This window comes from Pipra filicauda, unplaced genomic scaffold (genome assembly GCF_003945595.2).
Source record: "Pipra filicauda isolate LSUMZ 115617 unplaced genomic scaffold, ASM394559v2 scaffold899_size56025_pilon, whole genome shotgun sequence".
NCBI classification, from domain to species: domain Eukaryota; kingdom Metazoa; phylum Chordata; class Aves; order Passeriformes; family Pipridae; genus Pipra; species Pipra filicauda.
This window is the reverse complement of record NW_024105085.1, coordinates 9,743-23,145: the sequence shown is the minus strand read 5'-3', so window position 1 is coordinate 23,145 and position 13,403 is coordinate 9,743. Positions and strand designations below refer to the sequence as shown.

The following is a 13,403-nucleotide window of genomic DNA, read 5'->3' as shown; positions in this document are numbered from 1 at the left end:
GGGCGGCCGCCGGGCGGCGCCCTGACCCGGCACGGAGGCGGAATGGAGGAGCAGGGGGGGAACGTGGCGCCCCACTGAGGCGTGTGGGAGAGATAAAGGGAGGAGCAGGGGGGGAACATGGCGCCCCACTGAGGCGTGTGGGAGAGATAAAGGGAGGAGCAGGGGGGGAACATGGCGCCCCACTGAGGCGTGTGGGAGAGATAAAGGGAGGAGCAGGGGGGGAACGTGGCGCCCCACTGAGGCGTGTGGGAGAGATAAAGGGGGGAGCGTGGGAGACATGGCATCCCTTTTGGGGACACCTGGGACGTGTGGGACAGACAAAGGAGGATGCAATAAAAACAAACTAATTTCTTGAAGGGATCATAAGTATGAATATTCATAAAAAACTTAAGACAGAAGCCATGGTAATTTCTTCCACAAGTTTTCATTTGAAGGAGATAAACCCGAAGACCTGTAATACCTGACGCTGTATACGTGCAACAGCTACAGGTAAGGGATGGATGCCAGGATTTAAATTTTGGATATGAGTAACATGCTGATGTTAGAAATGAGTGTTGGGAGATCATGATGTACCCTTGTTACAGTGAGTGTTATACCAGAGTTAGGTCACAGGAACACAAATGCTTTTAATTTATAACGAATTACACAAACATAGTATTTGAGTTATGCTCAGTGCCTACACTGTCAAACTCAAAACGTGGTTTGGGTTTGGACAGTCTGGTTCAATGCTGACATTTCAAAACCCTGCAGCATACGAGTAGTGCATCACAGTCTGTTCAGATCACCGCGGAACCCTGAAATTTCTTATGCTTTAAGTTTGAAGCATGGAATTCTGCTCTTCACTGCTTTGTGCCACCTGTAAAGTCTCAGTTTTAGGAGACTGAGGTAAAGTGGGTAGCTTTTTAGTATATCCAGTGAATTATTAACCATTGTGTAAAGGGAATACCATGCTAGAGGGCAGGATGAACAACGAAACCCTGAGTATTACCCTAAAATATAATGTTTTTTTAGACTTGCTGGTGCCTAATTTTACTCTAGCATGGAAAAAAACCCCAGTTGCTTCATCTAGTCTACAGTTCTGGGAAGTGTCAGGTTATAATGATCGGGGGGTTTTCTCATGTTTGCAGGAGATGTGACTTAAATCCTGAACAACCGAATATATTGCAGGAGGATCAGCTGGAACGTTTCAAGAAAGAATTTCCAGAGTGGAAAAGCCGTGTGTTCCACAGTCAGCCATTTAAATCCATATCTCCACGTAAATGTCATGTAGTTGCCTGGAAGAGAAATCTATAGATAACTTGAAGAGTGTTCAAATGCAGAAGGATTAATTGTAGGTGGAATGCTGGTTTGTATCTGTTTAACTTTCACCATTGGAACAGTTCTGTCTGTGCCTTCTGGTTGGTTCATTTTATTTTTAAGTCCCCAAATAGCAATAACTGTGTTCCTGAGAGTAGTTATTAAAATTTCAAACACTGTTAAAATATTCAGCCATTTATAATTATTGTTCCAATGTACATGTCCAGTTTTAACTTCTTCCTATAATCAAGTTTCAAATCTTGAAAAAGGAAATTAATGCTTGTGTTTTTAAAAAGTAAAAATAAATTAAACAGTCTTGGAAGTGGAAGCTCAGAAACTAAATTGTAGGGAAATTACAATGATCTGATACTGAGTATGCTGAAAAATTGGTTTGAATTTGATTTTACTTACAGGCTGACAAGCTGTACCAGTTATCTGACAACAGGAAATTAAGAGAGTGATCGCAAGATACGTATAAATAGATCAGGCACTTTTAAATCCCGTTCTCCGCGGCTGCCGCTGCCGGGGCGCCGCCCCCGGGGAGGGGGCGGGCTGGGCCCGGGATCCCGCCCCCGGGGAGGCCCCGCCGGGCAGCGCAGGGTGCGGGATCCCGCCCCCGGGGAGGCCCCACCGGGCAGGGCAGGGCAGGGTGCGGGATCCCGCCCCCGGGGAGGCCCCGCCGGGCAGGGCAGGGCAGGGCAGGGTGCGGGATACCGGCCCTGGGGAGGCCCCGCCGGGCAGGGCAGGGTGCGGGATCCCGCCCCCGGGGAGGGGGCGGGCTGGGCCCGGGATCCCGCCCCCGGGGAGGCCCCGCCGGGCAGGGCACGGTGCGGGATCCCGCCCCCGGGGAGGCCCCGCCGGGCAGGGCAGGGCGCGTCGAGATGTCGCCGTGTGGGCTCGGGCGGTACTTCTGCACGGCGGGCCGCGGGCTCGAGCCCTTCCTCGCGCGGGAGGTGCGGGCGCGGCTCGGCGCCACGGAGGTGAGCGGGGAGCTGGAGCCCGAGCCCAGCCGGGCGGGGCGGGGCGGCCCGGCGGGCAGCGCGGCCGCGTGCGTTCCACGCCCGGGAGCCACCTGCGGGCCCCGCGGGGCCGGGCCCGGTCGCGGTCGGAAGGGCCTCTGCACCGCGGGCGGGGGAAGCCGCCCGGGGCCGTGTCCCCCCGCCACCCCCGGGGCTGCGCGAGGGGCTCACCCTCAGCTTCCCGGCGGCTCCGGGGGGTGCTCTCCCCGCAGGTGGACTGCGTCTCGGGAAAGGTGTTTTTCAGCGCGGCCGCGGGACCGGGCGAGCTGAGGAAGCTGCGGTCGGGGGAGCGGCTGTTCCTGCTGCTGAAGAAGCACAGCCCGCTGGCAGTGTCTAGGAACAAAGGTACGGCCCGGCACGGCTTGCGCGGGAACGGGAAGTCCCAGTTCGAGTCCTAGTAATAAAACTTATATTTGAGGTATGTATCTTTTTACTGATGGCTGTAGTTCTAATTGACAATAATCGATTCTGAAGTGTCTTCCACTCAGGTATGTTTTCAATATCTTCTTTTAACCTGAAAAGGGCTTTTCAATTGTTTTCAATAGATACCTTCCAGCCTACATTCTGCTGGCAGTGAATGTGTATATGTAAGAACCGCTGCCACCCCACCCACTCCCATAAGAGAAACACCTCACCCAGAAACCAAAGTCCAGTTCTGGATCCCTTGTGTTCATTTTAACAGTAACTCATTTTCTGTTAGACAAAGTGGATACAGGCCTATATCCTGTATCACTTGTTCAATACACAGATTCCTTGTAAATCTGAGCTACTTGGGTCATATTCTCTGTCAGTGTTGGAATAAGAATGTCAAGTTAGATGGATTGATATCTGCCTGCTGGTGGGTTTTTATTTGGGAGATCACTGATATCCTTCAGCTTTGAGGATCAAATTTGGCCATGGTTCTAAAATTTTGAGTGAGAACTAGGAAGACCTTTTTTTTTTATTCCTCATGACCTAGTTTGAGGTATTTAGGTGAATTGGCTTCTGTATTGCTTGTGTCTGTCTTGTAGCTAGCTCAGGAGGACTGCCCACACATGTAAGTGTAAGTGTGTGTTGCAGGATTGAAGGCAGGTTGATGAATGTGAGGAGGGATTTCCTTTCTGAAAGAATAAACGTGGCTTCTTGCTTGAGCTGAATCAAAGTAATTCATGTTTATATCTGTCTTTCAATCTTGGAAAGTGTCATACATGTCTTAATCCTAGACCAAGTGCTCTCTGGGGAGGATGGCATGGTAGGCTGGTCCTCTGTCCCTGGGAATGACTCTCGGAGGTCGTGTGGTTTTCTAGAGCTGTTGAGTTTTTGTGCAGAATTCATCCCTTGCATGATTTAATCTTGGATGTGCAGAGCTTGTAATCGGAGGGATGCCTGTGTGTCTGCTGGTGGGCACGTGAGTGCTGAGAGCTCAGCTGTGCCTGTGGTGTTTGCTGCTGGTTCCTGGATTCACACATTAAGGAAGTCTGAACACAGTCTCTGTTAACAGCTGTTCTCAGTCTGTAGAAAAATCAAATGCTGAGACTGAACTACTTAGCACAAAACTGCTTTTTTCTTCCAGGGAAAATGCTACATGAGATTAAAAGCCTTGTAATTGAGGAACCGAGATATTGGTTGGATATTATCTCTGTTTGGAGAAACCTTCATGGACATGAGGGGAAAAAAGGTGATGTCACTCGAGAAAACCCATTGGCTCTGAAGAGAAAGTCAGAAGAAGAGACAAATACTGCAAGTAAAAGGCAGAAAACGGAACAAGAGAGAGACGTGTCTGAGGAATGTCAGGTGGAAGCTGGAGAGAGGTGTGTGGTGCCAGAGAGAATCAGTGATCAGGAGTGCCGGACTGAGAGCAGCGCTTCCTCAGAAGACCCTTCCAGAGACAGTGGAGAGAACTGTACTGCAAATGAACAGCTTAGCTTCAGTTTCAGAGTGTCTTGTCGTTGTAGTGGAGCAATTGCCAAAATACTGACTTCACAGGTATGCTGAAGTGTCTGTGTTTTAAAAGAATTTAGCAAAGGTGAACAGTGTCATGTTCTAGAATAACAAACTGATGTAAGCCTTTTCTGTATTTTCTCAAAAAGCCCTTAACCTGCGTTTACCTTAAACAAGTGGAAATACAAAGGCTGTTGTTAATTTCTGGACACGACTATCCTGAACGTTTTTCAGATCTATACCTTTTATTGAGAATAAGCAAAGGTACGAGGTTGAGGTAGCTGGGCCTCGAGGCTGAGGAGTGATCGGATAAGTTTACAGCTACTTAAAGGGCCATTGCAAGAACTGTGGAGCCAGACTCCTCTCAGTTGTGGCAGTGTAGAAGGGGCAAAAGCCAGAACTTGCAGCTTTTTCTTACTTGAAGCTAACAGTAGTTTAGATTTTTTTTCCTACTAAAACTAGTACTTTTAGTGCTACCTAGTACCACTAGAGGTGGGACACATGAGCCTCCCAGCAAATTTGTGTGTTTGAACTCTCATACTCTGAAGACAGTCAGAGCTTTCTAGGTGTAATGAAAGCATTAAAATCTTGAGTTGTGGCTGTGCATTCACAGGTTTTCTGTTGAGTAATCTGGTTTAGAGCCTTGGGAAGTATTTTGTGTATGCGATTTAGAATTCTGAAACGGTGGCAACTTTTGTTGTGACTTGGGCAGGACTTGATCTCCAGCCTCCCTCACTCCAGTTGGGTAATGGTCGTTTGTCCTGTGGTATATTTGCTTTGCCCCTCACTCACCTGCTCTGCCCTCCTGTGCCTCTTCTGGTCTTTGTGTGAACTGTTCTCCTAGGGATAAAGAGAGACTCGTTCTTTTCCATGGGATTTCTGAGTTGTGCAGTCATGGTTGGCAATTCTGTTATTTTTATTGCCTGTGATTGTTCTTCCTCCTTGCAGGAGATCGGAAGAGCCATTGGCGTAGCACTCATGAAGCAGTGTGGGTGGCGTGCTGATCTGCGGGACCCTGACCTTGAGGTAGTGGTGCTTGCCTGCCAGACGGCCTGTTGGTGCTTCCCAAACTGCCCAGGACATCTTTTGTTTTGTTCTCTGCTCCCTTTGTATGGGGACTGTGGCCTCTTCCCGGTTGTCTTTCTGCCACTGAATTTAACTGGAAATCACTCAATAGCACTGAGCAAGGAGTGTCTATAGCCCCTGTGTGTGTGCTTTCCAGAGCACTAAAATAAACCCAGCCTGGCTGCGTGGGCCTGCACGTGAGGGGAAGGATCTGTACAGGAGGTGTCTCAGGATCTGGCACTGCTGGATTCTGACTCCCTGCAAATGGAGATCACCTGAGCTGTGGGGCACCTGGTTTAGCCTCTGTAGGGGAAGAGAGCAAGCAGCAAGGGCACGTTCTTGGGGAGCTAGACCTGAGAATGCCATTTGTGGAAGAACCTCCCCCTGGGCCCTGTCCTTGACAAGCAGCTTGCTTAGTACACCCTCGATGGTGCAGGCTCCTGAAGACCTTGGAAAGGACTCGTTGCTCTTGACAAGCTGTTTCTCCATCCTTGGGTCTGACCTGTGGAAGCCGCTCTCAGCACTAATGCTGGGAGATCTGAGACCTGTGAAAACTGGGGCTGGTTTTCCTGGGCTGAGCATTATGTACAGCTTTGTTGAGGCTTAGATGGGGCTCCTGTTCTTGCCCAGATTTTGCTCTGAATCTTGCCCAGAGTTTGTTCATTCAAGTGCTGAGGACTAGAATTTTTCAACAGCATCATATTTTCCTCTGGATTTCCTGGGGGCAGGGATTGTAGTCATGCAAGTCCTGCTTGGGGAGCTCAGTCTTCTTTTGGGATGCTCCCTGTGTGGCAGCAGAAGAATTTCTTTGAGCTGTCTGTGTTTCTGGAAGGATTACTCAGGTTTACCTTCCGTCTGTAATGTCGCTTACTGGCTCCACTGTGAGTGTTGGGGTTTTTTTGTTTGTTTGTTTTTAATATATTTTTATTTAAATGAGGGGGGTATGTGAATTGTTAGGTATATAGTGAATAATATTCTACCACTTAGAATAAATGGATTCATTATTACAAATTTCCACACTGTTACAAAAAAATGGGTTCCATTATAAATTCAAGTGCTTGTTCATGGATTTCTGGCTGACAAAATCCCCTTCCAGCTTGCTTAAGCATTAAATCCTCTTTAAAGTGGCATTCAGATTATCTAGTGGGATTTCTTCCAATTAATCATAATTGCCTAACGTATGCATTTTTGTTCTTAAAAACTAGGATTGGAAGTTTGTAGAAACATTTGTGTCTGGTTTAAATGAGTTAAAGCTATTGTCATGTCAGGTTGAGAGTTTAAAATTTTTTTTTTTTCCTCTTTTAGATCTTTGTACATCTTAATGACATTCACTCTGTGGTGGGGATTCCTCTTTTCAGGTAGGCATTCTCCTCACCAGATTTGTCTTGACAGTATCAGAACCAGCAGGATTTGTAAATAGTCTTGCTGTCCACTGTGTCCATCTTCTAGTTTGATATTCACTGGATTGTCACATTAGTCTTTTGATCTGCCTGGAATCTGTGTGAGGACACAGGCCAGACTCTGCAGCGAGTTATGGTTTAAAGCGGACTCTGGTTTCAGTCTCTCTGCAGATCTTTCCAGTTCATTTGTTCTTTGCTATTACGTGGGCTTTTCTGGGTGGTTCTACCGTTACCTTACACGGATTTTTTTTTTTTTTTTCTGTTTGCAGGCTTCCATTGGCAAACAGAGAGTATATCAAAACAGCAGGACTGCGGTCAACAGTTGCATGGGCCATGGCATCTCTGGCCGAAATCCGTGTCAGTGAATGTTCCTGGCAAAGATATGGAATCCTGAATGAAGGAAAAGGGGGGTGCTGCTCATCAGGGCTGGAGCTGGAGGCTTTGTAGGAGTGTGAGGATTTTAATGCCCCACCATCTAATGCATGAGGACAGGGTTTGCTTTATCTGTGGTCAGTGTGCCATCACCTGCTGTTCAGCAAGGTGTCTGCTGTAATTCCAGGTCCTTCTCAGCAGAGCTGTTGTTCCTTATGCAAATACATGTCTAAGTGGCAAGATTTTTTTCACTGTACAGACTTCAAACCTTGTTTATAGTTGTTTCCCAAGGGAGAACAGGAGCAAATGTGATTTATTTCCACAGATTAATTTGGTACCAATGTCTGTCTGCAGACAACTTGTAATGTTTGCCCCTGAATAGCACCTCAGGGCTGGATGCCTTGAAGCACTGTCTGTAGTGAAGTTATTGATGCTTTTTACTCTATTCTCTTAGAAGCGAGTTTGGCCTGGTAAACCAGCGATAATTGTTACCTGTGCTAGATTCAGTGGGAATATGTACATCCTTTGAGATATCTTTGTCCTGAGGGAGGAGTCTGTCTTGCTTGGGATGCAATAACCCCTTTGTTTTTATAGGCTGGTGCCTTTGTGCTGGATCCCATGTGCGGGCTAGGAACGATACTGCTGGAGGCTGCCAAAGAGTGGCCTGTAAGTATCCCAGCTGCAGCTGACTGGGCCTTTGCAGGACAGCTGGTAGTTATGGCACAGAGTTTTCTCTGGATCAGTTGTGCCAAAGTCCATCACTGGAAAGGTGAAACCAAACTGATCTTTCTAGGCAGCTGCTAAAAGGGTGTTAGTACAAACATTCCTGTACAGGAATGTGAAACCACGTCCTACAGACTGGGGAGCACTGGGTTTACACTGCAGGGTTCGTGTGAGGCAACCATGGACTTCTAACGCTGCCTGGGCTCCTGGCGTGACTGCAGGAGTCAGCGTGGCCGTACAGTTAGTTGTCAGCATTAGAGACAGCTGTAGCCAGCTGGGCTCTTGCTGTTAGGACATACCCTTCATATTTCTGTAAGTTACAAGTATCTTGAGCAGACCAGAACATCAAAGGAGTGAAGACAGCACATACTTATCCCATTCCTCCTGGGTTGGGAGTCGCTCTGTGTAATGGTACACAAGGGGGCTGTCTTGCAAGAGCTATGCAACAAGGCAATGCTGAGAAGGGCTTATAAAATAAATAACCTGAGTGTTAACAAAATTACTTTTCTCTCTCTCTCTCTCTCTGAACAGGAAGCCTGTTACTGGGGTGCTGATATAAGTGATTCACAGTTAGAGGGTGCAGATGTGAATATTAGAACTGCAGGCTTAATGGATAAGATTGAGTTGCTTAAAGCTTCGGTGAAAGGTATGTCTGTAGGCTTTCCAAGAGAAATTTTTTGTGGGTCTGGGATTATACAGGTAATTAGGTCCTCTTGAGGTGATATGTTGTAGAGCCAACTCCCAACAAATAGCTGAGCATTGACTCTGTAGTGCTAGTGAAAGGATAATTATTTGTTCTCCCTACCTTGCTGCCTGCTCCCGGGAACTGTGGTAAGAACGAAGTCAGCATGATGGTGCCTTTCTCCTGTAGGAGCGAATCTGCTCTTAATCCACAGCCTGATCTGTAGAGAAGGTAATAATTCTTTGACCATATTATGGACATCAAAGCCTAAGGCTAAATTATCCCTGTATGAAATTCATGACAGGCAATCCCTGTGCATGGGTGATGAAGTATGCATATTTTTTTTCCTTGCGATATTTCTTACCAGAAGATAAGAAATATTATTTATTTTTTATAAGAATATAGGTTTATTTCTTAAAAGCTATGTTTGAGTTTGGCTTCTAGGATAATGGAAGGTACTTAGGTGTCAGGTTTTCTAACACTGAACAAGTAATTGGTGTCTTCATCACTGTTCAGAAGCTGTTATTTCTGCACATCTTGAGGAGGGCTGTGGGTGATTCATCCTTATGTTTTTGCAGACAAAATTGTTATAAAAATTGTTGTGCTTCAAGTGTTGATACAAGGATGGTCCAGGAAACATCTCCAGCTAGTTCTGGAAAAGTTGACATAGAATCACAGCAGGGTTTAGGTGAGAAGGGACTGTTGGAGGTCTTTGGTCCTGTTGTCTGCTGAGAATTGGGCTAACTCCAAAGCTGTGTCACATTGCTCATGGCCTTGTCCCATCAGTTTCGAGCACCCTATGGAAGGAGGACCCATAGTTTTCTACTTGAACATGCTGGCTATGCTCTGGCCAGCACAGCCTTGTATGTGGCTGATCTTTATCACCACAGGTTGTGGTGCTTCATCGTGGTCAGGAGAACTGACTGTTCCTGGGGTGCAGAAACTCTGGAAAGACTCCAAAAACACCAGCTCTGACAGAGTGCCAAGTGATTCTGGGTGTAACCAGATTCTTGGGGGGAGAAAAGGAGGTTGAAGAGGAATTTAATGTGGTTCCTTGCCATTCATACGTGTGCATTTGAACATCTGCACTAAGTGAAGTGCTCCCAAGCTTCTTTTGCATTTTGCATTTTACATTTAAAATGTACTGTGTGTTGAGAAGCAGTTTGGGACCGTGCAGTGCCCTATTCAAAGACTTATGTTGGGACAAACGTATCACCAGTAACACAGAATGTGCAAACTAAACCATGCTGTCATGCATTTGTCTCTTCCCAGTCTGCAGACTGGTAGTGCTGTTTGTGAGGGCAAGTGCAGCAGGAGTGTGAATCTGGGTGCATAACCCACAAAAGAGCTGGCAGTGTTCTAAAAGGGGAATGGGGTCATAGCTGCTTTGCATTTTTCAGACAGTCAGAGGTAAAGACCTGCCTTTATTCTGCAGCCCTGCCATTGCCTTCAGAAAGCTTTGACACTGTGATTTCGGATATTCCATTTGGGAAGAAGTTCAAGATCACGGATGATGCCCAGCTCCTACCGGATATTCTCCAGGAAATGGAAAGGTACGTGTGGCTTTGACATGCTTAGGGTTTGGTGTAAATGCCACAATGGTGGCATTTCTCCCATTTCACCCTGTTTTCTCCCATTTAGGAAGAGGCGTGAAGATAGGGAATTTAGATTCCATTTGGAGGTGTAGCTTCCTGGGTTGAGTCATGACACTCAGGTGTTTTATTGAGTGCAAGTGGCATCTGAAGTGTCAGCAGTGTGGAGTTCTGCACAGGCAAAGGAATGCCAGGTGGGATGAACACTAACCTTTATTTTTCCTGCAATTGCCAGAGTGCTCCGTGTTGGAGGGACTATTGTATTGCTGCTGAGCCAAGATCTCCGAAAGCGCATGGATGGCTTGACCACGTGTGCTGGAAGTGACTCTCCTGAGGCCGTTGCTGATGGCACCAGTGAAACAGCCACTGCAAAAGCCCCAAGTGTTGATGAGAATTCTTCCTCTGTGGCAGATGGTGTTGGAGAATCCTTTCTCAGCAGCAGACAGACACATTTTGGGTCTCTGGTGCCGGATGGTGTCTATGGGGTTAGTCTTGGGAAGACAGAGGCTTTCATATACAAATACAGGAAGATCTCTGCTGCCAGGAATCGGTAGCTTTCTGGCACTGTGCTGAAGGAACTTGAATCCTGAGACACTTCAGAAGCAGCTTGGCATGACCAGTGGAACCCTTCTGATGCAAACGAACCCCGTGCCATCTCTTAGCTCGCCTCACATTCTTTGGATGTCCTAAGGCACTGCTTCTCTCTGGTTTTTAGGAGAGATGGAAGGTGCCTACTAGAGTTTCAGCTGGTTTCCCTGTATTGTGCACAGTGAAACAGTATATGGTATATTGTAATAAGCCAAAGTCCTCAAATCCTTGTTAAGGCAAAGCTGCTCATTAATGGGAGGAGTTTCTATGGGAGAGAAAGTATTTACTGAACTGCAAACCCCAATGTGGTAGCATTAAATGTAAATGGATTTTCACCTTCAGCAGTGTTTATCAAGAAGCACATCTTGTCTGAAGAAGTCTCCATCTCTTTTTGAGGGGTAGACGTATGCTTTACCAAGCAGTCTTTTATTTTAAAGCTTGTTTCTGGTAAGTTTGTGAGATCTCTTGGAGTGGAAAATAAACTGTTTTATGTATTAATTCTTTGCGGCATTTTCATATGTCTAGTGGGTACGCTTTAATTTAGTGTTTTAGGATGAAGAGTCTTATTTCTATCAAAAGTAATGCTTTTCCTCACTTGGTAATGTTACTCCAAGGACACAGTGTGGATGATGGGAAAACTTGCCAAACAGATGAAAAATTAGAAATTAGGAATGTATTCTGCCTGAGAGAAGCACATGGAAAAAGATCTCAGGAAAAGAGGTTTTTTTGGTTAATGCAAAAGCTATTTTGGGAGGCGGGGAGGAAATAAACTTAACTGCATGCTTTCCCATGGCTGTTGAGCTGATAGTGAAGGATTTTTATAGAGAATGCTTGCAGATTGCTTTAAGATGCTGCTTTGGACAAGCTTGTCAAACTAGGATGGACTAAAGCATTGTGTGTCTCTTGGTGCTTAGTGAGGCGATAACCATTAGCAGTGCGCTTGCGTTTGTTTGGGCTGGGTTTGCATTCTTCTTTTTCAGAAATTTGTTCTGTGTAGCCTGTTGGAAGCATTACTTATCCATGTGCTTTCTGTGGCAGTCTCTACTCTGGGGATCTTAGAATTTGAAGTCTTAAGAGCCTGTGGTGTGGACTGAAGTACGAAAACTCCAAGAGCAATGAGGGTGTGGATTGGAGTGGTAGGAGCCTCCTGTTAACACTGGTCTCTGGAAATGTGCTGATGCACGGATTTTTGGCTTTAAACAATACTTCTGTAATTATTTGCACTCCCACCCAAGATCAGCTTTCAAAGAGGCCTTGGAGCAAATGATAATGTCACAAGAAAGGCTCCCGGCCGGGGGGGCGTGGCCGCCTTACACAGCCTTTAATGAGAATAATAACAAAATTTAAAATTAAAATAAAAAGAAAAATAAAATTTAAAAATACAACAAAAAATGCATTCTAATGAAAATTGTGATAGCCAATAAAGACCAAAGGAGAGATAATTTGCTTATCAAATTATATTTGCAACACTGTAACTACAAATTGCAATAAACAAAGTCCCAAGTTTCTATAAGTTTCAAGTAATAATTTCATTTAGTGTTTGTCTTGACTACCTCATGCATATTGATTGTATCATATACCTGTATATTCTGTGGGTTTTTGGCTAAATGTTTAATGTGTAAGTTTTCTCACAGCTGAAGCTGAGAGTTATCTCTACAACCAGTCATAGTTCATGTATTCTTAGACGAACAGGCGCCTAAAGATTTAAAGTTCTATTATATTTACAGCTAAGGTTAAAAGAGCTATCTCTGCAGCCAGTCCTAATTCATGTACTCTTGGACGAGTAGGCGCCTAGAGACTTAAAGTTGTACTATATTTCATTCTTAGGATAGTGAGAAAGTTTTAGGCCTTTTGACCTTGTGAGGGTCTGTTTTGTTTCCTTGTGGGGGTGTAGTTGAGTTTTAGAATCTATTTAGTCTGTTTTTAATGTAGTCACCCATTTGCTTCACGAATCACAATTATTTATATATCACACAAACCATAATGTTATGTTACCATAATTAGTGATATTTTGTTATGTTATGTAATAAGAAAAAGAACCGAAAAAGAGAACAGAACTATTTTCCAGCGGCAAGATGGCACATGCGCAGAAAAAGCTGACTACGTCAAAAGGATGAAGTGAACAGAGCCGAGCTTGTCTCCTAGCAACAAGATAACGCATGCTTAAAGCCTCTTGGCAACAAGAACAGAGCCTGCGCAGACAGACCTGATGAACAAAGGAGGGGATTTTAAAAGAGATAAGCAGCTCCAAACCTATAAAAGGCAGATTGGAAATTATTGAAGTGTGCCTTGGATGAGCAAGGAAAGCTCACTAAGTCACCCAGCGCTGTAATTTGCTTATTTGATTTTTATATAAATCTATAATAAAACTTTTTACTACGATATTTGAGCCTAGTGCCGATTTTACTTATAACAAAAATAATCCTGGCAGCCTTTGCACCGCCTCGGTGAGTTCTGCCGGGCTTTCTAAAATAAAAAATAAAATAAAGTTAAAAATACCCCAAAAATACATTGGATTGTCGTGTCTTTTATTTTCTAAAGGGAGCTCCCGAGCGGTGCCCCAAGGCTGCCAGGCTGCGCCGGGAGCTCCCCTGGCAGGAGGAGGGTGGGTGGCAGTGGCCCCAAACTGGGCCGTGCCCGGTTGGGGGGCTGTAGGGCCACTCCAGCTGCTGCTGCTGCTGGGGCTGAACTGTCTGCAGTGCCCGGGGGCCGGGCAGGACTTGGCCCCGATGCCTGCATTGCTCTG

At 45.8% G+C, this 13,403-nt stretch overlaps 1 protein-coding gene and 1 long non-coding RNA gene across 2 annotated transcripts; both read left to right on the top strand.

Annotated features, from left to right (window-relative positions):
* Window positions 1–8: 8 nt before the first annotated feature.
* LOC120325239 lies at window positions 9–1,475 on the top strand. The gene is made up of 2 exons (XR_005567133.1): window positions 9–489; window positions 1,168–1,475. It is a non-coding gene; the product is annotated as an uncharacterized LOC120325239 (long non-coding RNA).
* A 619-nt stretch (window positions 1,476–2,094) lies between these two features.
* On the top strand, window positions 2,095–13,166 carry THUMPD2 (THUMP domain containing 2). Its single transcript, XM_027743320.2, has 10 exons — window positions 2,095–2,276; window positions 2,528–2,660; window positions 3,868–4,280; window positions 5,184–5,261; window positions 6,606–6,658; window positions 6,970–7,057; window positions 7,667–7,738; window positions 8,327–8,441; window positions 9,913–10,030; window positions 10,305–13,166. The coding sequence occupies exons 1-10, from the start codon at window positions 2,178–2,180 to the stop codon at window positions 10,621–10,623; spliced, it is 1,488 nt and encodes a 495-aa protein (XP_027599121.1). The 5' UTR covers window positions 2,095–2,177; the 3' UTR covers window positions 10,624–13,166.
* The last annotated feature ends 237 nt before the right edge of the window (window positions 13,167–13,403 follow it).